The sequence below is a fragment of the Podarcis muralis genome, chromosome Z, assembly GCF_964188315.1.
Source record: "Podarcis muralis chromosome Z, rPodMur119.hap1.1, whole genome shotgun sequence".
NCBI lineage: Eukaryota > Metazoa > Chordata > Lepidosauria > Squamata > Lacertidae > Podarcis > Podarcis muralis.
Genome location: NC_135673.1, coordinates 23,422,436 through 23,449,542, shown reverse-complemented (window position 1 = coordinate 23,449,542; position 27,107 = coordinate 23,422,436). Strand labels below are relative to the sequence as shown.

The 27,107-nt window shown below is 43.4% G+C and overlaps 1 protein-coding gene across 13 annotated transcripts in view; it reads left to right on the top strand.

Moving 5' to 3' along the window:
- The window catches only part of ARHGEF9 (Cdc42 guanine nucleotide exchange factor 9), a 286,157-nt gene that overhangs the window by 207,257 nt on the left and 51,793 nt on the right, over nucleotides 1–27,107 (top strand). For all 13 annotated transcript variants that reach the window (XM_077922610.1, XM_028714583.2, XM_077922611.1 and 10 more), the window contains 2 exons: nucleotides 7,390–7,569; nucleotides 26,000–26,194. In XM_077922610.1, coding sequence (XP_077778736.1) covers nucleotides 7,390–7,569; nucleotides 26,000–26,194 — 375 coding nt within the window. The remainder of the gene's footprint in view (nucleotides 1–7,389; nucleotides 7,570–25,999; nucleotides 26,195–27,107) is intronic.

The following is a 27,107-nucleotide window of genomic DNA, read 5'->3' as shown; positions in this document are numbered from 1 at the left end:
AATATCACTCAACAAGCAGACTGAACTCCTGAAATCAGTGAAGAGGTCAGTAAGATTTTTATAGGAATATAAGACCGTGGTCTCGAGAATAACTGTTAGGGAGGAAATAGCACACCACCACTGAAAACCTTCTTGTGCCAAGGGTCTTTCTTTTGCTCAACTCCCCCCACCCCCAAAAAACATGCCACAAATAACACCCAACACACTTGATAGGGCAAGCTGGGAATTCTTCTCTGACTCAAATTGTAATGTCTCTGTGTGGTGAGCAATACTGAGACTGCCAAAGCCCATTTCTAGGTTTCAGCCCAGTGAGTTTTGCCAACATCTCTAACCTTTAATCACCCTTCCAGTTCACATGACAGTAGAGGGAAGGTGCAGCTGAGGTTATTTAACTCATATCACTTCCTTGGAAAGGTGTGTGACCTTTTGTGCACTCTTTGCAGCATAAAAGATTTCTCCACAAGGCAGCAGCACCTTTCAGGTGACCTTCTCTGTGCAGTGCTTACCTAAGGAGAGTTGGTGGAAATTACCTTGAGACAAGCTCCCCTCTTGCTTGTGTGTCAGAACAACCCTATACTTTGGAAGTGCCAGTTTGATTGATTGTGGGGAGCTGTTAATTCAGTCTCATGAAATCACAATGTTTTGGGTTGTTTTTGATACTTCCAGTTCAGCTTACTGATCACCATGATGTGTGGTGATCAAGGTGGAACGGCCTTATTAGAGACATTTGTATGAGCTGTCCCTAACCAGAGCTGAGTATTATACTGTAATTCTGCAGTAGTTCCAAAAAGTGTAGAACATTAGACGAGACCCAGAATTCAGCTTCCTGAGAATCTTAGCTGTTTCTTTCTTAAAGACCCAGATTTCTAGCCACCCAGGTTGAGTAGATAGCATTAAAGGTTTGTGACCAATGGTGGCCAAAATATCAGGCAATGGGAGGTTGAATAAGATTTTCAGGTGTGTGTGTGTATGTTGGGGTCAGGGCCAGTACCTTTTCTCTCCTCATAAACAGCAAAATTAGAATCAGTTATGCAAAATAACAAGCATTGTAGAATAAGGTTTATGTGAGGGGAACGTGTGCCCCCAAAGCAGATACATTAGTGAAAATAATGTACAAACAGGTTTTATGTTTAGCAAAACTTTGCAAAAAAGGGCATGCATTAGGCAAAATTGCTTACAACATGGGCATATTAGAATAAATGTGAGTGGGAAATATGTGCAAATTTTCATGCTCATTTAAAAAAATCTCAAACTGATGTGAAGATGGGATGAACTGAATGTGGTGAAAACTTGAAACTCAAGGAAACTGAAATGGATGCAACTAATCCCTCCCTAATCACAGTCACACCTGTGATCCATCTAGCCAACAACTTGGCTATTCTTTCCTTGACAACCATTCTCTCTGCTGTATGATATATTTTTAATGGAGATTCTAGGCTTGGGACCTTCTGAATGCAAATAGGCCCTTGACTGCTATGCTTTGACCTCTCCCCAGCACATATGCAACTGCCTACTACTATATCAAAACATTGGCTCAGATTAGCCAAGGTGTGACTGCCAATGACTCTCTAGGTCAGTTGTGCTATCTTAGATCACTTGAACCGTAGCTGCTGGGAGCTGAACCTGTGACCTTGTGCCTGAGGGCAGAGACTGTTTTATTACTGACATATGCAAGCCACCCTGGGAGTCTTTCTTTCTTTTACTGGAGAGTAGAAAAAAATTGCTTAAAAAATAAACTCCCAAGGGATTGTGCCCTGTGTTAATTGTCTGAAGGTGGGGAGTGGGCCAGAGTTCTTTTTTTAGATTTTCCACTTCAGGCACCTGAAAGGCTTGCACACAGATTCTTCAAGGTTATTAGAAACCCAGGCTCTTTTGAAGACAAATCTTTCCTTTCTGAAGTCTGCTGAGGATGGACCTACTGTCTAAGAAGGGGTCACAGGTTGAAGCCATCCTTTTAACAGTTCTGTCCTTCTCAGACCCAGGCTTCTAATGAGCCAAAATCACAATCCATTAAAGAGGAACAGCCAAGCAGCTTATTCTACAGTCTGGAGAGATGGGATCAACTGATAAGGGGCAGGAGCTGAAGCAGTTATCAGAATCATTAGGACATCAGATTTTATTTTATTTTTTATCACAGACTCTGGCTGTGGTTTTTCCAAATCAGAGGCAGCAGATTATAAAGATTCAGTTTTCTCCTTCCACTAGATATCTTCTTTTTTTATGGCAAACCACCAATTGATTCTCACAGCTGCAACAAAAAAATGAGCAGGAATGGAAGCAAGGTATAATATCCCACTGAAGATGTTTTGGTGAAATTCCAAATTGCAAAATTAACAATGGGGGCAGGGGAGCTATTTTGAGAACGAGGGTCAGCTTCATAAGGAAATGAATTATATAACATTAATGGGTATCCACAGCTACGGAAGGGATGGAGTCCTCCAAGTAGTTCCTGATCCAGATGTTGAGCAGGTTCTCACACTGACTCTCTGGACACTAGATGGAGGGGTGTGAACCCTAGGGTAGCCAAGTTCCCTACATTACAGAAGATAACCCTCTATTTGAAATAATACTCTGTTTGAATGGCTGTACTGTTCAAGTCTAGCTTAAAAATACACATGAAAGAAGTACATAAGGGGCATTGAAACTGCCCATCCATAGTTATCACTTGGGCAGCAAACACACCAGACACACCAATTATCTGACTATGGTCCTTCCCACAATGATGAAATATGTAATATAGTAATTCCCCACCTGTGCTGAGAAACAATATAGTAATTATTGTGGGAAATTTCAGTCAAACTTTACTATGCATAAGTTTGTGCATGAAGGGGTTAAGACCAGAAAGGTCTGTTTCTAAACTCAGGTGGTCATGCTCCCTCAGTAAGCGAGGAATTGAAGCTGCTTCTCTTCCTTTCACTTTCTCCACACCATATAACTGACCAGGGAAGATGTGTCTGAGCAAACTTCTAAGCGTAGAGCACATGTTTGGAACTATCTGTATTTTCTACCCAAGAAGTATTATGCCTGTGTTTTCCTTGCTGCTGCTTAGATAAATGCATGAATCTGACCTTTGGAACTTTTGTAAGTAAGTCATTTAAAACTTACTGAACAGTGTGTGGTCTGTTAATTACAAGAGGGGTAGAAAATGGGGAGTTTAAACTCTGCTACTGGGGACTCTCTCCTGCTGGAGAGGGAGTTTGTCCCATGTTTTGAATCCAGGTACCCAGCTGATTCTTTTGTTATTTACCCCACACATGTGGGTCACAGGCAGTGCTTCTTTTTTTCTAAAAAAATTGTTTAGGGGTACTCTCATTTTCCTACTCATATTGAAATACTGCCCCTCAATGAGGCCAAACTTAGATTCACAAAATGTTTAGGGGTATGTGCACCTTTGGGTCCCCCCAGAAAAAAGCACTGGTCACAGGGATTCATATTTTCCTCCCACAGTTGCAAGAAAGTCTCTTACGTTTCACTCACACACAGACTGAATATGCGGAAGAAGGGGATTGAAAAGTAAACTTTAGCCAACATATTAAGTTAGGTTCCTTCCTTTCATCCTCAGCTCTTGCTTGCTTCTGATTGAGGTCATGATTCTGTCTTCTTCATTGCTGGCATAGCTTGAAAAGCAGATCCAATTTCTGGATGCTGCCCTTAAGCCTTTTAAAGTGTAACAGAAAATGATAGTTATTCTGGAAACCTTTTAAGGCATTCTGCGGCATTTAACAGGGTCAGAGTGTTGCAGTCAAGAATGACAGCTGTGGTACAGAATGGAAAACTTCTAGAGCTGAACTGAGTTTTCTGTGATAATTTTTCCCTGAAAGTCTCATATGCCAAGTTTGAAAATGAATATTCTCTAAATATGTGATTGCAGAATGTGTTTTTGACACACTGTGTTATTTGCCATTGTGTCCTAGATGTTATTTATTTAGCCGTGTTTGATGAAGTCTACAATTGTTGTGCCTTAATATTACTATCCAGCACACTTGATAACTGAGCCACAGCAGTATCTAGTGTTTGACAGTACAAAATTTTTGCATTGTAACCTTACCCTCTGCAGAGTGGGATGGGGGAATGAACTTGTTTAGAGTGCCAGCCAGCTAGCAATGCCATCCTCCAGGATACCCTATTCCATCCCCCATTCTATGGTCACTTAGGATTGGCTCAGCCCTCATTGGACTGTTTGGGCTTTATTTGCTTACATTTAGGTTATTTCTTCCATTGCAGAGTCCAAGGCAGGGTACATGTGGTATTCAGGCAGTCTCCCATCCAGACGCTGACCAGAGCAAGTTCTGCTTGAACTCAGCAATGTGATGGTCTCACGTGTCTTCAGACCATACCCTGGGAGTGGGAGTGGCCAGCAGAGCAGCACAGGTGGTGCTGCATTGCTCTCCTAGCTTTTCAACAACACATAGTGGTTCTACTTCCCAGGATGGGGTGGGGGAGGTGGGGAGGTAGGCACCCCACACATCCCACTAGCCACTACTGCCTGGGACCCCCTTTTTGTCTCATTAGATTTTTAAAAAGGAATTATACTTCTCATATTCTTGGGGTTCCTTCAAGCATACTGATACCCCCTTCTTGTTTACATGCCACCCTATTTTGGGTACATAGGCATTGTCACTCAATACATTAGTTTGCTATTAACAGTAGAGGTAGTGATTTGACTGTGATGACTAAGACCCAACATGGGTTTCTCAAAAGCAAGTCATATCAGACGAATCTCATATATTTCCTTTCTTTCTTTTTTTCCCTTTTTTTCTTTTTTGGTTACAAGTTTTGAATTTTGGGAGGGAAATGCATTTTTAATGGAGTTACAAGTTTAGAATTTTGCATTTAAACTGCGAACTAGTAAAAACTAGAAAATGTCAAATGTTGAATATTTGCAAACATTTCCCTCCCAGCTTCAGTTGACATTTAATGTGTATTGGTATTTAGTGTGGTAGATGACATGCAGTGATAACATTTAGTAGATGACCTGCAAGAGTATTAGAATCTTGACAGTATTTGATAGCCCTAAAAGCAGTATTGCCAAGACTTGGAGTCAAACATTGATGTCTATCAATTGCTACCAAGGATAAGGCTTTGTGTTTTGAGCTGCTGTATTTCACTGACATGTTTTGCAAATAGGGGCTCTGAAAGGAGCTGTTGTGTCTGTCTACTGACCCTCCTCTCTTCCTGTTATGGTGCATGGCCAGAGAATTATCACATAACTGTGAATGGACACTTCCTTCTCTTGTAATTAGAGCATTATTTTGTGGGCTCTCTGATTCAGATATGCTGTGTGTGCGCTCGCATGCGTGTTTACTGCTTTTAAATGCATGCAGCCCCATTCTTAAGTCATGTGCCTTGTGAAAGACATATTCTGTCCACATAGAGTTTTCACATGGTGTGCCTCAAACAAGCACCACCACACCTCAGATTCTGAGACAGTGTTAGACTGGGCCATATTGGCAGCTGAATATTTGAAGGGATTCTCATTAATAGCTTCTTCAGAGTTTAGGGACTAAGCCAATCCAGGCTTTGAATCAGTGGTATACCTAGAGTTGGACAGCTGGAGCTGGAGCTTAGACCAAAATCTGGAATGTGGCCTTCTTTGGAGAACCCTTGGATGTTATTATCCTGGGCTTTGGGGTCTGCAGGGCAAATTGTAGTGATTACTGGAGTCTTTTCCAGTCCTAAGCCCTCAGCAGCTCCCAGTGGACTCTGGCAGCTAAATTATGAAAAACATTCTCTCAACCAGAGACCAGAGCTCTCCGAAAACCTAGAAAGGTTGGCAGGACTTTCCCTCTCCAGTGGCTTCACCCTCCCCTCCCTAGACAGGCTTTGTGGGAAATAAGGCTATCAAAGTGTACTTGCCATGGTGGTCATATCTTATGTCTAGGGCCAGATGTTGTTGCTGAAGGCTAGTTGTGGGAAATCCTAAGCAAGAAGAGTTCTGCTTTTGTGCTCAGGTCCTGTTTGTAGGCTTCCCCTAGGCATGTAGTTGGTCGCTGTGAGAAGATAGGGGTGGGCTAGATAGGCCTTTGCCTGATCCAACTACGGGGCTTTTCTTGTGTTCCAAAATGGCCCATAGAAATTCTGCAGCTGTATGCATCTGCATGGGTTTGGGGCAGGTGAAGTTGAGGTTTCCGAGGATGATAGGAGAGACACATACCTAGGCTAGGATGGTGTAGAAGGGAGTGTTGAGGGGGGCAACTCATGAGTCATCTGAATCTGCGTTCTCCTCAGGCCAACCCTGGGACTCTTGAGGCAGGGGATATGATACTTATCAAGATTGCCTCAATGAGAAGATTAGTAATGCTGGACAAACTTTCATTACCTACCATTGTCCATCTCTTCCTGCATGTCTGGGAGGACTGGGTGTTTTCTGGAGTGCACACTAAAGTCTAGTTCTTTCTCACTGAGACAGAAAACCTGCATCTCAGTTATATTGCCTCAGGTGGAAAACGCTTAGCAAAGTGTTTTCTCCTGAAACAACTCCAACAGACAATTTGCATAGGAAATCTGCCCAGGCAATACAAAGCTTGGTTATAACCATGATGCTTTATTTATTTATTGCATTTATACTCCGCCTTTCCCTCCAAGGAGCTCAAGGTGGTGTACATGGTTCTGTTCCTCCTCATATAAATCCCACAACAACCTTGTGAGATGGGTTACGCTGAGAGGCAGTGACTGGCTCAAGATCACCCAGTGAAATTCATGGCCAAGTGGGGATTTGAACCCTAGTCTCCCAGGTCCTGGTCCAACACTATAACCACCACACCACACTAGTTCTGCAGAGATTTTATTTGTGCATGGAGCTGTGTGTGCCCTCATCTGCAGCCTCTGGAGTGCTGTAGCTCAGACACAGAGTGATCTTGGTGAGATTTAGTCCCCCAAGGTGCCAGGAAGGGCCCAACAAACTGGCATGGTGTGTTGTGTCAACTGGATGTGTGCCCTAATACATGGTGCGCAGGGGGTTTTGTAGTGTGCGAGTCACATGTGAAAGAGTTTCATAAAAATATAAAGTTCTTAAATATAAATTATGTGTTTGAAATGTTATACTGTTTACTTCTCTCTCTCTCTCTCTCTCTCTCTCTCTCTCTCTCTCTGGTGTGTGTGTGTGTGTGTGTTTGTGTTTGTGTGTAATGTAGGTTTTCCATTAACTAGAAAATGCTGTAAAAGTTGATTGGAAAAAAGTAAAAGCATTGCTCTGGGGTACAGCTGAAATTCCTCACAGCAAGGTTGTTGTTTTTAAAAGGAAGAAGTATTGGACAAACCAACCTGCTGTAATGATATGGTTAGGAAATGCCTGCTGATGTTTTGTGTGTTAAGAGGGTGGAGGAAAGGGTACAAGCCTTTTCCCAGGGAAGACGTATTTGCTGATTGTCTCTTATCTTGTTTTTCAAGCTGATCAGTGGCGGTTCTATTGTAAGCGCTGAGGCAGTATGGGATCACGTCACCATGGCCAACCGGGAGTTGGCGTTTAAAGCAGGAGACGTTATCAAGGTCCTGGATGCCTCCAACAAGGACTGGTGGTGGGGACAGATCGATGATGAAGAAGGATGGTTTCCTGCCAGCTTTGTAAGGGTGAGTCAGACCCTCTTTTTTCCTCCCTCTCTCCCTTCTTCCTCTATTCCTGAACATTTGTATCTTGCTCATGGATATTGTGATGACCATTGCTTTAGGAAATCACACAGCAGGGGAAGACTTTTGCCACCATTGCCTTTCCCTGCAGACTTTCAAGAAGCATCCGGTTGGCTATTCAGGGGGTGGGTGGCAAGGAGGTCTTCACTTTGCACCAAAATGAGTACACCATGGGCACCAGGCAAGCATTTCTGAGGAGGGCAAGCCACAGTCAGCGTGTCACCACTGAAAAGATCCACTCTCTGATAGCCACTCTTGCACCTGATTTGGCATGGGCACTGCAGAGAAGGGCCTTGGTAGATGGCATTAGGGTCAGTTTATATGGGAGCAGATGATCTTTCAGGTATTCTAGGCCCAAGCCACTTGGGGCTTTAAAGCTTTGAATTACCCATCAAAAGTTAGCACATATAAGTTAGCACATGCAACTTGATATGCAGATCTCTGTCCCTTTTTGCCCACCCTAATGAACAACCATGTATCTCCACCATCGTGTTCACACCTGCCATGCTTCGTGCCAGTGGTATGTTTAGGGTAATGGCCAACTCCTCACTTCCATGTCCACATGCTCCCCCAGCAGCTGCACATACAGTGTGCGTTTCTGCATATATACTTCTGCAAATATTTGCACACATACAAATTTTATGCAGATATGCGCCCGCTTTTACCCTCTTTGTTACAATGAATTTCATGGCCACCCTAGTTGTAGAGCGAAGGCCTTTCCAAAAAAGAACATCTGTCAAAACACCATAAGGAAGGGGAACTAAAGAAACTTTCCCCCAGGAGGGAATTCGAGACCCCAGTCATGAATCCTGAGTAGAACCCAGTGGCGTAGCGTGGGTTGTCAGCACCTGGGGCAAGGCAAGTAATTTGCACCCCCTAACCCGTGGATTTGCGCCCCCTAACCCTAACCCCCAGGTGTTGCGCCCAGTGTGGCCGGCCCCCCCTGCACCCCCCCACGCTACGCCACTGGTAGAACCCCCTCTCTAGACCAGGGTTGAAAACCTCTTTACAGCACAAGAGATACATTTCCATCCAGGAAACCTTCAAGGGACCACATGCCAGTGATGGGTGGGGCCAGAAGCAAAAGTGGGCAGAGCAACTGGTGCTAATTTTACCTTTCTAAAGTAGGCTACTTCCTGCACAGCCATATCTCCATCATAGCAAGCATTATCAGAGTTCAGTGATATGTTCCAGTCAGGCAGAAACACTCAGGGAAGATTCATAGTAGGATTGGTGAGGTGTGTGGTCTGAGGAGGAGAGATGTGACTGAGGATGGAATTTGGCCTTGAGAGAGTCCCTAGGTCTGCCGTAAACAAAATCCAAGTGACATCAGGGAATGTTGGAACACATGAGAAGACCTTTCTGCCAGGACTGCAAAGGGCCTTGCTAAGAATTCCGAAAGTTTTTAACATATGTCTTTCTTGGCTGTTTTATTCTGCTGCGTTTGTGTTTGGTTTTGTAGGCTGGACGTCTCTTTTATGTGTATTGCATATTTCTTGTTATGTTTCATTCTTTTTTTTCTGTACAATGCTAGGGAACTATATTTCACGAAAGGGTCTTATAAATATAGCAAATGAGTAACCAGCCTATTGAAATTTTCCATCTTATTTGAGAACAGAAAAATGTCAGGTCGGGTAGATTTAATGACATTTCTCCAGAGACAGAGAAAATTTCCCATCTGTTTCTCATGGCTGGGGCTGACCATTAACAGAGACAGTAACACAGAATCATTCTTTTACCCCAAGTCATTTCATTGTCCACACCACCACTGCATCTGTTTCAAGTGGCAGCAACATCAACACCTGATTTAACAGCCTGGCCACTGTTTTGCTTCCACCACAATCTTTTGTGATGTAGCATCATAACAAGGTATTGTTCGGTGGGGGAATGGTGGCAATCATATAAAGTGGTGGAGAAAATTCTGCAAGATTTTTTTTTCTTTTATGGAGAGGTGGACAGACAGACAGAGAAAAGAAAAAAATAGCAGATATTTTCTCTCCAAAAAATGTCAGCTCAGTTGTGTTTCTGTCATTCTTCCCTTCCTTGTTGATAGGATTTGTGGTGTATTCTCATGGCTCCCAAAGCAACCCTGCAATTTGTCTCGAATGCAGCAAACCTTTCATAGTTGGGAACGATAGGAGAACTTTGATGATGGTGTTATTGTTATTAGTCCCAAGAGAACAAAAGTGCAGCAGGATAACTTCCTCGCTGTCATAATTCCTTACCATTTTTCTAGGGACTTCTCAGACAGTGGGGGGGGGGGGGCTGAGACCCAGATATTAACCCCTGTCCTTTTTAGTTCCATCCATCCTTCTCCTCAGCACAGCGTCTCTGTGATAGGTAGGGCAATAGCTTTAATCTCTTTTGAAGCCTAAGAGATATGGAGATTCCTTTTTCCTTACAAAATCATCTGAGTTGGGTGTTATCTGCTTAACTTTCCAGGTAATTTGACTAGCTCTGTGCTGGTGGGTGGAAAGAGGAGGCAATTTTATAAGCAGCACATGCAATACTTTTCTGATGGTGCATTGCTTTTTCTGTCTCTTCCACCTGAGCTTATACCAACCACCCTAGCTTGTCTTAATCCCTAATTTATGTTCACTGTTCATAATGTCAACCAGTTATGATAACAGTAATAATTACCATTTGCAAGAAAAATGCCTTTATGATAACTGGTGTGTGTATAGCGAAGGCTTGTATATTACAAAGACATCTGGGGGTGTAGTGCATCTCTGCAGAGGCAAACCAAACACGCACCCCTATACAATTGTAGTTGGGGTGGGAGGCAAGCCTTTTCTACTAGATATTTCCCTGTAGAATTAAATAGCAGCCATTGACATATATGGAAGAAAGTTAAAAGGCACTCCACTGGGGTCAAGTGCAAATGAGCTTCTCATGAGTCAAGGCATTCAGAATCAAGCTGTCTTCTGTCTGCAGAGTCCCGCCTCTTCATCTGCAGAGCTTCCTCCTTGATTCTGTTTCTTGGGCCACATGCACACTATATAGTTAACACACAGTGATACCACTTTAAACAGTTATGGCTTCCCCCAAAGAATTCTGGGATCTGTAGTTCATTAAAGGTACTGTGAGTTGTTAGAAAACCCAGGTAACTACTGACTGGTGAGCTTGACATCAATACCAGGAAAGGTCCTGAAACAGATCATTCAACAGTCAGTCTGTGAGCACTTAGAAAAGGATGCTGTGGTTTCTAAAAAAACAAGTCGGGTTCTACACTTAGGCAGGAAGAATCAGCTGCTCCAGGATAAGATGGGGGAAAAGATGGGGGGACATGTGAAAAGGATCTTGGGGTCTTAGTAGACCACAAGCTTCACATGAGTCAACAGTGTGATGCAGAAGCAAAAAGAAGAAGAAGAAGAAGAAGAAGAAGAAGAAGAAGAAGAAGAAGAAGAAGAAGAAGAAGAAGAAGAAGCTACTTCTATTCTAGCCTGCATAAACAGAAGTATAGCACCCAATCAAGGGAAGTAATAGTACCGCTCTATTCTGCCTTGTTTAGACCATGCCTGGAATATTGTGTCCAATTCTGGGTACCACAATTTAAGATGGATATTGACAAGCTGGAATGTGTGCAGAGGTCTGCAAACAAAGCCTTATGAGGAATGACTGAGAGAACTGGATATGTTTAGCCTGGTGAAGAAGAGACTGAGAGGAGATATGATCGCCATCTTCAGATATCTAAAGGGCTGTCACATGGAAGACAGAGTAAACTTGTTTTCTTCTGCTCTGGAGGGTAGGACCTCAAACCAATGTCTTCAAGTTACAAGAAAGGAAATTCCGACTAAATGTCAGTAAGAGCTGTTTGACAGTGGAACATTCTTCCTCGGGAGGTAGTGGACTCTCCTTCCCTGAGTTTCCTGCAGTGGGTTGGACTAGATGACCCTTGGGATTCCTTCCAACTCATTTCTATGATTCCCCTCACAGAGCTACAATTCCCAGGGTTCCCTGTGAAGAGGGATTGATTGTTAAATCACTCTGACAATTGCAGCTCTTTGAGCAGAACAGAAGTCTCTTGGCAACTGGATGCTGTTAATGTGGGAACCAGACTCAAAACAAAACCTAAGGCTAAATGTGAGGACTAAGCATCCTCTTTACAGCAGAACAGTTTGTTCTGGACAAATGTCCTTCAAAGTACAACAGCAAGGAGAACAAATCAAGCACCTCACCTTGTTTCAGAAATACTTCTCCCCCAACCCTGCAGGGACTGTTTTTCAGATGCTTTAGGTTTGTATCTTAAAAAATTGGCAGTTTCTTCCCATATTTGTCACGGTGAAGACTTTCCAAGAACTATTGTAGCAATCTGTCTACAGCATGGGACCTCAGTGGGGAAGCGCCTGCTTATTTATATGGACATCAGCATCCAAATAAGCATTTCCACTAGTGCAAGGACTTTTAAAATAATTTTATTATTGAATTAAATCAAATCAAATTTCTTATCCATCCTGCACCAGCAGGGCAGGTAGCAACAATTTAATATTCAGAATTTTTAAAAGGTAAAACAGATTACACATAATATCAGTTCCTCTTGTTGAAATGGGAAGACAGTGGGCATTTCAGAATAGCAACTTTTTATTTATTCTAGCTTATTTTAAAGCATCACATATATGTTTATACATACATTACCAAGAAGCTCAAGTCAGCTGGAACTCTGCACATGTCCTGTAAATGATGTGTCTGTTTTGTGTTTGCTCAGAGCAGTGAATATGGTACCATTGCAAAGGTCTCACAGAAAGCTGCATTGGTCTAAGCCAAATCCTCTCTCACAGTGGTTGCAGCCTGATTAGTCCTTGGAACCTTTGCCATTTTGAATGCAACCATGTGCTCTTATTTGGCCCTAAGGCATTTTCCAGTGGTAATTGGATTAAGTCTAAATATACGTTTCCTGGAAGATGCCACCACCTTTCCTCACGAGAGACACCTCAGTAACCTGGCTGTGAGTTCTGGTTGGCCAGAAACCCCTCATGACCTCCTGGCCATTCTAAGGTTAGAGTATTGATATGTCTGGTCAGCTAATTGGCTTCTAATTCCCCTTTGCATCCAGAGCTGTCATTAAAGTAATCATTTCAATCGGCATTAGAGCTAGCACCCACCAGGAAGCAACTGGGCACCAAGCACTTCCCCAAACTTCTCTTGCCTAGGAGAGAGGTTAGCCTCTGACGCTGAGATGGAATTGGTCCCAAGTCTGAGATCAAGTGTCGCCTTCAATGCCAGAGGGAAACCTGGCCCACCTGGAGAAGGACCTGACTACAGGCAAGGACTGCAGGCAAGAGCAAACTTTTCAGGAATAAGGCCCTCCTCTTAAGAAGACCTCTGGGAAGGAGGAAGTTAACAGGAGTCAGCTGGTGTAAGCATTTGGTTCCAGCAGCTCCCACTGAAAACCCCCACTGTTGGGTTGGAAGAGCTCCTTAGACAACATCAATATACCAGCTCTGTGTCCTGCCTATCACAAACCTGGCCATGGACTCCTCTCACTTTTGCCTCTTGCCTGCCTCTTTGTTGTGGACTCGGCTTGATTGGACTCTGATCTTGGAGTAGCCCTGGATATCACTTTGGTTGCTACCCCATTGTTGCTGCTGGCAGGTCCCCTGCTTACTCAGGATTGAGAACAGGTTGGGCTGTGAGTCCTGGAAAACTTGCTCCCTGCCTTGCTGGCCTTTTCCCACCTGGCCTAGAAAAGTGGGACGCGGACTGACCCCAGCTACAAAAGTTGCTGAACACATTCTTGGGTTGTGGTATTGTTTAGGGTTTTTCGTTTGGTTTTGTTGTTGTTAATGATATTAATTAGGGTATGTTTAGCCTGGATAAGAGGAGACTGAGAGGGGATAGGATAGCCACCTTCAAATATCTAATAGACCGTCCCATGTAAGACAGAGCAAGCTTGTTTTCTCCTGCTCCAGAAGGTAGAATCCAAACCAATGGCTTCAAGTTACAAGAAAGGAGTTTCTGACTAAACATCAGCAACAACTTTCTGATGGTAAGACCTGTTGACAAAGGAATGGACTCTCTTGGAAGTTGGTAGACTTCACTGGAGGTTTTTAAGCAGAGGTTGAATTAAGTTTGCACTTTTAGAAGACACCTGAAGGCAGCCCTGTTTAGGGAAGCTTTTAATGTTTAATAGGTTATTGTATTTTAGTGTTTTATTGGAAGCTACCCAGAGTGGCTGGGGAAACCCAGTCAGATGGGCGGGGTAGAAATAAATTATTATTATTATTATTATTATTATTATTATTATTATTATTATTATTATTTTGCAGTCTCACATAAAGCCTGTTGCAATAATCCAGCCTGGAGACTAGCAGTTGATGGACGCAGTGATCAGGCTATTGTGGTCCAGAAATGAATGTAAATCACCGTATTTTTTGCTCTAGTAGACGCACCGGACGATTGGGCGCACCTAGTTTTTAGGGGAGGCTCCCCACTCCCCTGCGGAGACTTCATCCCGTGGCTAAGCCAGAAGCCAAGACATCCAGTGGGATGCATCCCGCTCGCTGTCCTGGCGTCTTCTTTAGCCACGCGCAGCCTCTCCGGCCTGGAGAGGCTGTGCGCGGCTAAGGCTCCCCCAAGAGCCGCGTTCCCTTTAAAGAGCGCTCGGGAAAAGGCCCCAAGAGCCGCACACACGCTCCATGCGGCTCTTTAAAGGGAGCGCTGACAGAGCCTCCCACCTGCATTCGCTGCATAAGACGCACACACATTTCCCCTTACTTTTTAGGAGGGGAAAAGTGTGTCTTATAGAGCAAAAAATACGGTATGTACCAGCCAAAGCTGGTGGAAGCCACTCTTAGCTACTGATGTCATATGGGCCTCTAGCAACAGATGGATCCAGGAGCATCCCCAGATTGCAAGTTTCCTCTTTCAGAGGGATGTCGATTCCATCCAAAGGAGGCAATTGACCAATTATCCAGACTTGGGAACCACCCACCAACAGTGCTGCTGTCTTGCCAGGATTTAGAGCCAGTTTCTTGGCACTCATTCAGCCCACCACCGAGTCCAGGCACCGGTCCAAGGCTCCACAACCTCTCCTGATTCAGATGTTACAGTGAAGGAGAGCTAGGTATTATCAGCATACTGATGACACCACGTTCCAAATCTTGCAACGGTGACTTCAACAGCTTCACATATGTTAATCAGCATTAGGGAACAAGATGGTACCCTGTGGCGCCCAAAGCACAATTGCCAGGGAGCTGCTGACAGATCAAGGAAGAATAATAGAGTTGCATTCACCACATCCTTCTCCATCCATCAGGGTGGCCAAGGTGAATGCAGTCCCATAACCAGGCCTGAGCATAGACTGAAATTAGTCCATTGGATGAAATTGGTTTCATCCAAGAGACCATGCAATTGTTGCACTACAACCCTCTCAATCGCCTACCCGAAAAAGAGAGTATTTGCAACTGGGCAGTAGTTGTCACATTGTGTCACAAGCCAGTGGGTCTGCGGTGGGCTTTTTCAGGAGTGGTTTGATAACTGCATCTTTCAGGACAGCCAGGACCACTCCCTTCCACATGGATGTTTTGCCCACACCCTGTATCCACACATTCATAATCCCATGGCAAGCTTTAAGAAGCCAAGAGGGGCAAGGGTTGAAGAGAGATGTTGCTGGCCACTGGCTGCATTGTCCCAAGAACCTTGTTCCCATTGTCAGGCGACATCAACTGAAGCTGATCCCAATAAGTTGAAGCAGATGTTGCACTGGATGCCTCACTGGGGAATGTAGTCTGTGGCAGAGGAAGGGGGGTGCAGGGGGTGCTGTCCACCCCAGGTGTCATCACTGAGGAGGGGGGTTTGACAAGATGAGTTGGGTTTTTTTCTTCAAAAAATGGGCTCACGAATTTTTTTAGGTGTGACGTGGTGGCTTAGATGCCTGCAGGCTCCACACTGCCTGAAACGGCAGCATAGGACTTGCGTCTGCCTACTGCCTCTCCCTCAGCCTCCCTACAGCTAAGGGGGAGGCAGCGGAGAGACTCCAAGCGTCGGAGAGGCTCGCCTCGCCCCACCCCCAGCTGCAGGACACCCCCCCCGCCCCAGGCACTGGAGCAGTTAGCTACGCCGCTGAATGTAGTGAGTATGGATATGGCATTGATATTTCTACGAAAGCGAGTGACTTTACCCTCAAAGTGCCTTGCATACAATTTACACTGGGCCTAAAACTCGCTTCCCTGAAGTAGATCCTGGGCAATATGGCTACTTTAAGATGCGAATGGAGGCAGAGAAGTGAGCCTTCTTCACTGCTCTGACTGCTCCGCAGTTATGTTTCACTCATACTCTGTCAGCTTCTTTCATCACTTGCACTCTAGCCATTGTCTGGCCTGTTTCATTGCCCCTAGTTCACTGGTGAGCCAAAGTACACAACAGGCCCCACAATGCCGGAGAGGGCGCTCAGGGCAGTCATGTCAATAGCCCAACACATCTAACTGTTCCACAGCATGACAAGGGCTTCAAGAGGGTCACTTGCTCTGTCTACTAGAAACTCCCCCAATGCACTCAGGAATCCAGTGAATTCTGTGAGTCTTCAGGAATGAACCATCATAACCCACCATTCTTGCTTTTTCGTATGTTATTTTCAATGATATATATGTTTCTAGGTAAACATCCCATTAATATGCACATGGTTTTTTGGTTGGAGAACTGAGGCAGTATTGTTTTTGTTTGCTACTCTGCAATTTATTTTTGTGTTTTTGTATTGTAAACCACCCTGCGATCATCAGACGAAGAGCAGTAGATAAATTTAATAAATAAGAATAAATAAAAACCATATTACAAAATTCAGAGCAGTGTTAATTTTGAAGGATTATATGTGTTTAGAAAGTGCAAGTTAGAGAGGGTTCACATTAAAATTCAAGCTGAATCTAATTCCCCCCTGTCCCTATCACAAAGGTTATTGTTATTATTATTACATTTCTATCCCACCTTTTCTCCAAGGAGCTCAAGGTGGCATATATGGTTCTTCTTCATCTCCATTTTATCCCCACAGCAACCCTGTGAGGTGGGTTAGGCAGAGAGATGGTGACTGACCCCCATGGTTATGTAAGGATTTGAACTCTGCTCTCAAAGGTTCTAGCCCAGCACTCTAACCACTCTACCACTTCTCAATATAAATCACTTTATGTAAACCATTAATGGTTTTTATGAATAAGCTATATATAAAACCTGCTAAATATTGTATTTTTTAAAAAAATCATTGCAAATCTCTTAAATGCAATTCTCCTTTTCATCAAGATGGCCTTCCTATTATGCATGACTATTGCTCGGTAGGAGGAATCTTAAGACCAGAGTGTTGGGCTCTGCAGTCTTGTCATTGTTCCTTGAAGGGACTCCTGTGGTTTTTACAGTCTCAGTTCTCCCACCCGCAACAATATGAAAAGCACGATTGTCAAAAATGTTTCTCACTCCTACTCTGCTCACACAAAAACACAGAGCAGCTCAGTGAGAGGCAACACGAGTGAGGTTAGCTGCAGAAAATGTTCTGTCTAACCAGCTAAATGGAGAGTTGTGTCAAATGCTCAAAGGAGACTTGCAGGCGGGAATCTTCCTGCTGCACTGTCTTTGCCTCCAAGTAAATGCAGGTGTTATTTTTTTAAATAGCTGTAGGCTTGAATATCTAAACGTGATTTATTATTTATTATTTTTACCTTTTTAAGGAAAGGGGTGCTTGGGACAGCTGAGTGTAGTGGTGGGCATGTGGTGGCTCAGCACCCTTGGGCTAGTTGCCACGGACCCTCTTTATGTCACTCCCTTTTCTCCTGTGTAGATGAGATACACAAGGGAGATGGAGGTAAAGGGTGCCTTGAAACCTTAATTTGCTGTGGGAACAGCAACAAAGTTTTTTACAAAGCCCTCATTTTTCACATCTCCCTTTTAGACATAGACAAAGGGCTCTTTAAACCCCTTATTCCTCTAGAGTGGACAGCAGCAAAACCTGGCTCATTTCTCTCCCTCAGCTGCTGACCTTGCATGTAGCAGATACCAGGAATTGAGAGTACTTATGCGGGATGAGTGTGTTTCCATGGGGCTTTCTTGTTATATCTATCTATCATCTATCTATATCTATCTATCTATCTATCTATCTATCTATCTATCTATCTATCTATCTATCATCTATCTATCTATCTATCATCATCTATCTATCTATCATCTATCTATATCATCTATCTATCTATCTATCTATCTATCTATCTATCTATCATTAATTAGTTAATAAGTTAATATCTATATCTATCATTAATAAGTTCTTGCAGCATATTGAACCATCAAACAAAAATAACCTTTAATATCTCACCCTGAACCAGAAAATGAAGTTTGAACAATCCGTCCAAAATGACAACCAAATAGAAAACAAAGTTCCTAGCCAAGACCACCATGTGTAGAAAAGACCTTGTTTAGTTTATGCTAACCAAAATGTTTTATAATATGAAAGGAGTTCTCTGTTTTCATGTTTAGTCATGTACGTGTACCAGTCTTTATGCTTCAGACCTTGTGCCAGTTGTATTTTATTAGTTTCTTACAAGTGCTATTTGACATATTTTATTTTACCAGTTTGTCAAATAAGCACCCTCCAAATTTTTCCAATACTGTATCTTATTATTACAAGCCTGGCTGCCCTCTGAAGCCTTTTTTTAGGAGGTTAGAAAGAAAATGTGAGTCCCAAACTGGGGAGGGAGCAGCTGTGCAGGTTGTGCCCTGCTCCACAGTGGATCCTCCCAGATCATGCAGGAAGGCTGGAAGAGGGTTTCTAAGTGTGCTTGATTGGATAACAGAGTCCCCAGTTGCAGGGAGCCTTCTACATGTGTACATGCTTAGATGCTCCCTTCAGACCTTCCTGCTCAGTGTGGGGATTGGGAAGAGGAGCTGTGTGCATGCCATCCTCCTCCAATTTCACCCCTTACACATTCTTTCTAAACGCCTGAAGAGGACTCAAGCTGCACTCATTTCCTGTCCTACTCCCCATCTCTCAGCTGATGCATAGGAACCTCATTTGCATGCTGGCAATTTTTCCCAAGAGTGGGGTGGTCACTTTTTCTGGATGAGGGTGTGTCTTTCACCTCCTGCTCTTATCCTACTGAGTCAGCTGCCAGAAAGACACTGCTGCCTCCATGACTACACTGTTCTCACCTATTTGATTCACCTGTGTAATGCCCTGTCTCATCCTAGCTTGGCTCAGGGCTCTCAGGAGAGACTGGAGCAGAGGCACTTACCTGGAAGGGCAAGGTTATACCAAGAAGATCACAGTCAAGTCCAATAGGGCAGGAGGATCACAACAGTCCAGTCTTATTCAGCACCCTGGACAGATCACTATGCCAGGTGTTGGCTGGAAGTCATCCAGGAAGAATGGTTCTCTTAGCAGCATATTGACGCCTTTTGAAGGGTGGCTGATCTGGACCTGCTATTATCCCTGCTCCTCTCAGGGGAACTATCTCTGTTTCTTAAATGGGCATTGCCTAGTTCTACAAGTGGGGCAGTGAGGTGCACTCTGAGCCTTCAGAATGCAGTAAATGCATATCTTCTGACCTGCAAGATCTTGGTGTAGGGAACAATGACTCCCCAGACAATGCATCTCCCCACTCGTAAGTTTTCCTCTCAGCCAGAGGTAGGCTGAGGTAACAGAGTCTGACACTTCTCAGATCCAAGTCTCCCCTGACATGGATCCCACTCATGTGATCTCTGGCTTTTTGCAAGGAAGATACCTCCTTCACTCAGTCTCTCACAGTAAACAACCTAGGTCATAATGGGAGAGATTAGAGTAGGGTCTCCACAGGGAGTGCACTCATATCCCATGGAGGGGTCTGGGCTCCAGCGAAACACTGAAAAGAGTGTTGGAACTGGAACAGTGTCTCATCCAAGTGAAGATTACATCTAATAAGGTACCAAACTAAGAGCATGTCACCCCCAATTTGTCTCTTCAAGTGCACTGTTGTCTAAAGCAAACCATCAAGCAGGGTTGAGTAGGCAGGCAAGTGAAGCGTAGAAGATTTGCTTGGCAGTGTTGTGACTGGGCCAACAGGCCCAATTAAAACTGTACAGGGTGTAACCCTTTGAAGCTCAAAAACCTGTCTACCTCTTAGACACCACTGGATGAAACCTCTGCAGCAATCCTTCAAATCCCCAAGCTCCTAACAAATATCTGAAATTTATTTACATTTGCAAGTCTTAATAATTGGAGAGAGATGATTTGGGTGGGGGTTTCAGAGACTGGAACTGGTGTGGGGGAGGGACCATAGCTCAGCAGTAGAGCATCTGTTTTGCATTCAGAAGCCCCAGGTTCATTCCCTGGTATCTTCAAATAGGGCTAGGAGGCACCCAGTCTAAAGCTTGGGAGATCTGCTGCCAGTTTGCATAGGCAATACTGAACTATATAGACCAATGGTCTGACTGGGTATAAGGCAGCTTCCAGTGTTCTTTGTCTAAATGCTTTTGCTTCTGGTTAAAGAGATTTTGCATTGTTTCTATACCTGTTTGGCCAGAGTTGACAGTGGGACCCCCTGGAAGTGATACCCCTTATTGAATGTTTCAGGGAAATACTCACTGCACATGATGATTAGCTGTGCCATGTCATTATGTGATCAAGACTTATTCCCCACCCCCACCCCCACCCCCCGCCTTGCCTCTGAGGAAGATAATCAGAAGCTTCCACTTTTAAATATCAAAAATTTAAATGGGGGGAATTGGGATGGCCTTAGAGAGAGTCACAAAAAACCACTTTTGCCATCAGGGCACCCCTGCAATAATAGTGTGTGTGTATGTCTGTGTGTGTGTGTGTGTGTGTGTGTGTGTGTGTGTAAATGACAAATCTGTGGGATGTCTTAAGAGGCAGCAAACTGTCTTTGGCCAGCCATGCTTACTTTACATGCTGAAGTGATAAACTGGCTGTGATTGGCCTTGTCCTACAGCACCCTTCACTAGCTACTGCCTTCCAGATGTTTTGGACTACAAGCCCTTTCAGCCTCAGTCAGCATGTTGTAGTCCAAAACATCTGAAGAGTACCAGATTGACAAAGGCCAGCCTTCCTCAGGTGCCCCCTCCCCATGTTGCTGTTCAACATGTACATGAAACCACTGGGGAAAGTTATCTGGTGGTTTGGATTGAAGTGTTGCCTACTCTGATTTTCCAACTAAGTGTCCCAGGGAGACTGTTAAACTTCTGATTCAATACCTTGAGGCAGTTTTGGGCTGGGTGAGGGGGGGCATTCTGGCACTTAATCCAGATAAGATGACTGATGCTGTGAATGGGGGAAACCAGTCTCCTCAGACGGAGGGGTGCAATCCTTCTTGGATGAGGCAGCACTGCCCTCAAAGGGCTAGGGGTATGTTCACATTACTGCCTTAGAGAACAATGGAAGTGTTATTTTTCCGATAAGTTTTAGAGCTCTTCCTCCCCTAGTTGTTCACATCAGCACAGCTTCAATTAGTTTCTTATTGTATACACACCTGTCCATTTGTTTGTTCTCTCTGCATTTGGACACCTCTTGAGTTCTTATCGCCAAACTTTGCCAGAGGGTTTTTGCAGTGGGGGCAGCAATTTTCATAGACTTTTGAACATCAGACACCATTTTGATTCAAGACGGCAAACCGAAATGTGACTTTGGAGGGACTTTGCCCATTTCTTGGCATAGGTTCAGCCACCTCTTGAGATATTGTTGCCATGAGAGACCCCGGGATGGAGGCGACAATCTTAATCAATGTTTGGATGCTAGGCACCATCTTGAATCAAAATGGCAGACCGAAACGTGACTTTGGCATGAAGTGGCTTTGCAAGCCGTGGGCTTATGCTTCATCGTGGTTAGGTGAGATGTCTGAATTTACAAGCCATAGAAGAACAGAGGGAGCTGCCTTGTACTGAGTCAGACCCTTATATTGCCTTATACTGAATCAGACCCAGATCCATCTAGTTCAGTATTTTCTGCATTGACTGGTGGTTGCTCTTCAGACTTTCTAGCAAGGGACTCTCCCAGCCCCATTTGGAGAAGCTGGAGACTGAACCTGGGACTTGCTTTAAGACAGTCAGTGTGCTAAGCCCTAACCATGTACCACAGAGGCAAGAATGTAGTAATGAAGCTGAGTGTCAAAAGATTGGAGAATGGGAGTAGAAATCATTATTTGCCTGTCAGCATGTTGGAAGTTCATGCCATGGTTTTGGGTTCTAAGCAACGGTTTGCACCAATAGTAGTTTGACATGATGTTTTAAGTGCACCAACCTCCTTTATTTTCGCTCTCCGTAAGCTGGCACTGAAAACATGTCTCTAGGCTATAACTCACAGCAAGCTTTGAGAACAAGCCCAAAGGTACAGCTTTCCACGGCATGGAACAGTGTGATTCTTCCCTTTTCTAAGAACAACCCTCTAGTTTTTACTCCACTCACTCAGAGCCTGCCAAGTAAAAGCTTTGCTTTGCCTTTACAACAGTGGTTCTGTTTGACCCTAGCATCACTACTAGTAGGTTCAGTATCGTGGAGGAAGTGGTTTTTGTTTTTTGCCGCCTGACTCCCCTGTTCCACCTTAGGTGCATCAGGACATGAAAAACAAGAGCTGACAGCCGTATTCTCTGCATTTCATTTCTGCTCCCTCACGTAAGACATTAAAATGGGCTCTCAGTTTTACTATTGCTGGAAAAGGTACAAAGTGTTAGGAGTCAGAAGGTGAGCCTCTTATATAACGCTGGGTAGGTGTGGTTAGAGAGAAGGGTGTAAGGTCTTTTTCTGGGAGATTTTTCACGCGCACACACTCTTTTGTAACTCAGATTAAAGAAATAACAACAAAAATCACGTTTCTGCAAGTTACATTTTCATATCCTGATTTTCAGAAGAATATACTAACACATTTTCAAGTTCAAAACAATTATAAAACACACTGGACAGTTGAATAGTTGAATAACAAGTCTGGGGTCACCACTGTTCACACCTGGAAAGGATCCTTGCTCCATCTTAAACTGGGAATTAGATCACTCGGGGTTCTAGTATTATGAGAGGGAGAAAAATGTCTCTCTGTCCAGTTTCTCCACGTGATGCATAATTTTAAACATTTCCGTCACATCTTCCCTTACTTACCATTTCCCCCTCTTCCTTAAACTAACATTGTCACCATGTCTCTTAGAGGAGTTGCTCCAGTCCCCTTATAATTTTGTTTGCAAACCAGAATGTCCCGCATTCAACAGGGAGCTGCATTGGATAGAACTCCCTGATATTTGCAGCGGACTGTGGTTTACATCTGTAGAATGTGTGGAATGGCCCTGAATTGGGTGCACGAAAGAACTCAGTGATCAGACAAAAAAGGATCTCAACAAAGACATTTGTAATTTGTCCCCTATCTCATAGTTTGTTTGTTTTTTGTACACAGTAGTTCTTTTCCTTGCTTAGCCCAGTTTCTGAAATTGGTTTTCTATTCTTAAAAGGCCCATTATGTATTTTTTCACTTCAATTTGAAAATAACCTATTTTATGCTCACTGTGTCTTTAAATCCTAAGTTAGGGAAATCGGTAGGCCGTCTCTGAGATCTCCCATTTCTTGACCTTTAAAGTTCTCTGTAGGAAGAGAAAACACTGGCACAGTAATAAAAAGAATGTTGTTTAGCGAAGTACAATCATCAGACAGAAGAGTGGTGAACATACATTGTAGGGAAAAAGAATTGATGGAGCCTTTTGCAAATTAAAAGGACACAGCCATTTCAAAGGTACATGTTGTAAATGCAACAGCAGCTTTGTACTTGCTAAATTATATTTTGGTGCAGAGTATACCGGTAACTTGCATGCTTTTCTTAATATGCATGCTTTTTGCTGCTGGACTGTGATGGCTAATGAACAGAGTTCTTCTGTTTGCTGCAATCATTTTCAATTATGAATGGGAAGGAAGCATTGGAATTTAAAGAATACCATGCCATGTACTTAGGACTTATTTCGACCTCTCACTGTTTCACTTTAAAATTGTTGGATGTTTTCAGACCGGACTGAGATGGTTGAGCCTTCTAGTCATATTTTTAAGGGATCTTGGTGGGAAAAAGTGGGGAGGAGGAGATCAACAAAACTAAAGGAATAAAGCTCTTAACTTTATAAACTGAAGCTGCAAGCTCAGGAGAAAGTCCTGTTGAATTAATGTTATTTACTAAAGGCCAGACACCCACAGGATTGCACTATTAGGCTCCAATCCAGAGAAATTTGCGGTACAATCCTAAGCATCTTTAATCAGAAGATAATCCTACTGCTCCTACTGCTTGTTTTTAAAATTGAAGCCTTAGTTGCACTTATGTCCCATCTGAAATAAAAAAAGACCAATTTATTTTTAATGGTTATAGTCCAGTCTGATGTGACTGTGCCTTTTAGGTGGTCTTAGGGAAGGAGAGAGAAGGAGCTATGCAGTTGAGACATATGTCCATACTAAAAAAAATCAAAATCAAAGATCAAGCTTCTAGTTTCATAAAACTGTTTGGTTTCATAAACTCTGTTAAATGAAGTGGGAGTTACTACTGAGAAAACATGTTTAGAAATCCAGTTAGGTTCCTGTCCAGAGAAAATGAGTTACACTTTTCTCCTGTTTGAAATCACTAGAGACTTACAGCTTAAGCTACGCATTACATGATGTTTTGTGATTCTTATCTTAGCAGGCTGTATTTGAGCAGTTGGAAATGGGCAGAGAAATACTGCATAACTGTATTATGTGTTTTCTTTTATCCGTCCTGAATTATCCAGCATTCAGCTTCATTGAATATGCATGAGTTCTGGTGTTATGAGAGTGTTATCATTGCAAGGTGGCCCAGGGTGTTGTTGTTGTTGTTTACTTCCAGTAAACATTTTCCAGTAGTCTGCATCCTCCCTAGCTGGCTGTGCTTCCTGATCTGAAAAATCCTCCTGAGAGGAGTTACCTCACGATGTCTTGCCTAGGCTTTAATTGAAGCTGGCACCAGGGAAAGTTACAGAGTTCAAGGCACTGATGAGATGATTTGTAGAACAACAACAACAACAACAACAACAACAGGATACTCACAAACACCCCTTTGGCAACATCAGAAACCCTAAACTTCACCCATGAAGAGTCCACTGAATTTTTCCTCTCTTCTAATCATTTGGAGATGCAATTTCTTTTCTCATTAATTGATGAATAGTGGGGGTTTTTTAAAAAAAAAATGAAGGAATATTTATTGGCACAGCACTAGCTTGTTTAGCTTGGAGAAGAGAGGATGGCTAAGTAGTACCTTTTGAAGATATATAGGAGGCCAAGAGCTGACCATAGACTCAGACTCCTCCTCAAAAGGCTTAGATGAGAGCTCTGTGGAAATGGCCTCTCAAAACTCTTCACCCTATTTGTGTGCAAACTGCAGAAATCATGTCACCAAATTTCTTAAGGGGAGGAGAAATTCTCCTTACAGTTTCCAGCTGTGACTATATTATTTTAAAAAATTGTTGTGACCTGGCCTGGGACCTGTTGGTGGTACATGGGTAGTAAATATGATGATGATGATCATTATAGGGGTCCTTATTAGAAGTGGCAGTAGCACAAACTCTGTTGTTGTTTTCTTTTAAAGTTTTGTTGTTGCCATTTCAGGTGGCAACAGCAACAACTTCGGTGGGCAGCCTAGTCCCCATTTTGCATTCCCACAATGCATTTCATCCTCTGCCTAGCATTGTTCCAGGGCATTGCCCCCCTGCGGAGACCATTTGGAGAAGGTTCTGCAAAGTGGCCTTCTTTCCTTCTTTTTTCTGGGGGTGGGCAGGGAAATAAAATAATAAATTGTCAACTTATAAATATCAGATGATAACCTTTGCAAAGCACAATTAATTATTCATTTCTAAAGCTTCAACAAAGCATATAATATGGGTATGTGCAAGGAGATTTGCACATATGTCAGGTTGGAGACATATTGCAAATAAATACATAGTAAATTCACACATTGCTTTTCCTTATGCTTTAAACATTATGAACCAATAATTTGCTTCTGGCAACAACTGTTTTCTTTTACCACCCCAGCTGCAACAAAACATGTTTCTTCCACATCAGTCTCTACTGCCACAGCAGGCGCTTTAATCTTTAAACAGTTTGACTTCACCCTCCAAAGGTGCACTCCTCCATTGTCTCCCGAGACAGATGGAAGCCAACCAACTCATTAAATGTATTTTATCTTAGTGAAAAACTATCATGCCTTTGCTTTTGCTCTCTAAAGGTTTCAATTTAGTCATAGCTGCAAATTCCTATAATTTCATGACCTGTTCTTAAAAATCTTTTTAAAAAATTGTTGGAGGTGGGAAGTACAGATTTCTGAGACATTTCAGAGGTTTACATCAGACATTAGGGAGAATTGAAAGAATGGTGAAGTAGAGATGAGCTTTGGAGAAGCTTATCTTCAAATCTAAACTTCATAGTGTTGCATTTCCTTTCCCTACAGCTATGGGTCAACCAGGAAGATGGTGTTGAGGAAGGGACGAGTGAAGTACAGAATGGGCACCTGGACCCAAATGCTGCTGACTGCCTTTGTCTCGGGAGGACCCTCCAGAACCGAGACCAGATGAGAGCCAATGTCATTAATGAAATCATGAGCACGGAGCGCCACTATATCAAACACCTGAAGGACATTTGTGAGGTATGTATGCATGTATTCTTACTTATCCCTGTTTGGCACAAGGTAGTGGCTGTGCTGGTAGAATCGTAATGGGGAAGGCCAACAAATGATTTTCACAATCATTTCATTGCCATTGGAGAAGTCTTCCTGACTGTCAGCAACACCAGCCCATTGCAAGCTGGCTGTGCCTGATTCAGTTCCAGTTAAACTTTTCTTCTAAACCTTTCCCTGCCCCACCCTCTGGGGGGAAAAACAAACCCAAACCCTACCTCAGGTTAGAGGGAGCGACAGAGGTGGTGAATGCTCACAGCCCCCTGGAGCATCATTTCCCACTGGTGTCGGGGACTCAGATTCTCAGAATCCAGCAATCCGTTCTGCATTGGGGAGAGACATGCTGTTCCTAGTTGATAGTGTAAGGTTCAAAGGCGAGGTTCACTGCAAAGGGGGTTGAAACCATTATCCAATTCTGCATGAGCATTGTTCTGCTCATGAAACAGGAGTTCCCCTCCCTCTCCTCTCCCCATACACCCCCAAAATCTGCTCCAGAGTGTCTCTCCCATCCCTAGGAGGAGAATTTGAGAGGGTTTCAGGCGGAAATTCCAATGTGCAAGAAGAAGTCTGCTTTGTGAGCTGAACGGCAGCATTGGATACAAATTGTAGTGGCAAACTCCACAGCATCAACTCCTTTTGCTTAAACAACACTGCGTGCTTCTGAGGGAAAGCAGTCAATTATTGCCTGTTTTTTGCCAAGCCGTATAGTATCCCCTCACACTCATTCTTCCTCCTTTGTACATAGCTTCAATGCTCTCTGCTTTAACAAAAAAATGGGGAAAAGATCTGAAATCAAAGCACTCAGCTTTGAGCTGCGTGCCTCAGAAAGTTTAAAATTTAACAACTCTTGCTTACAGCCTCTGCAGAATCTATGCTGCTGTCC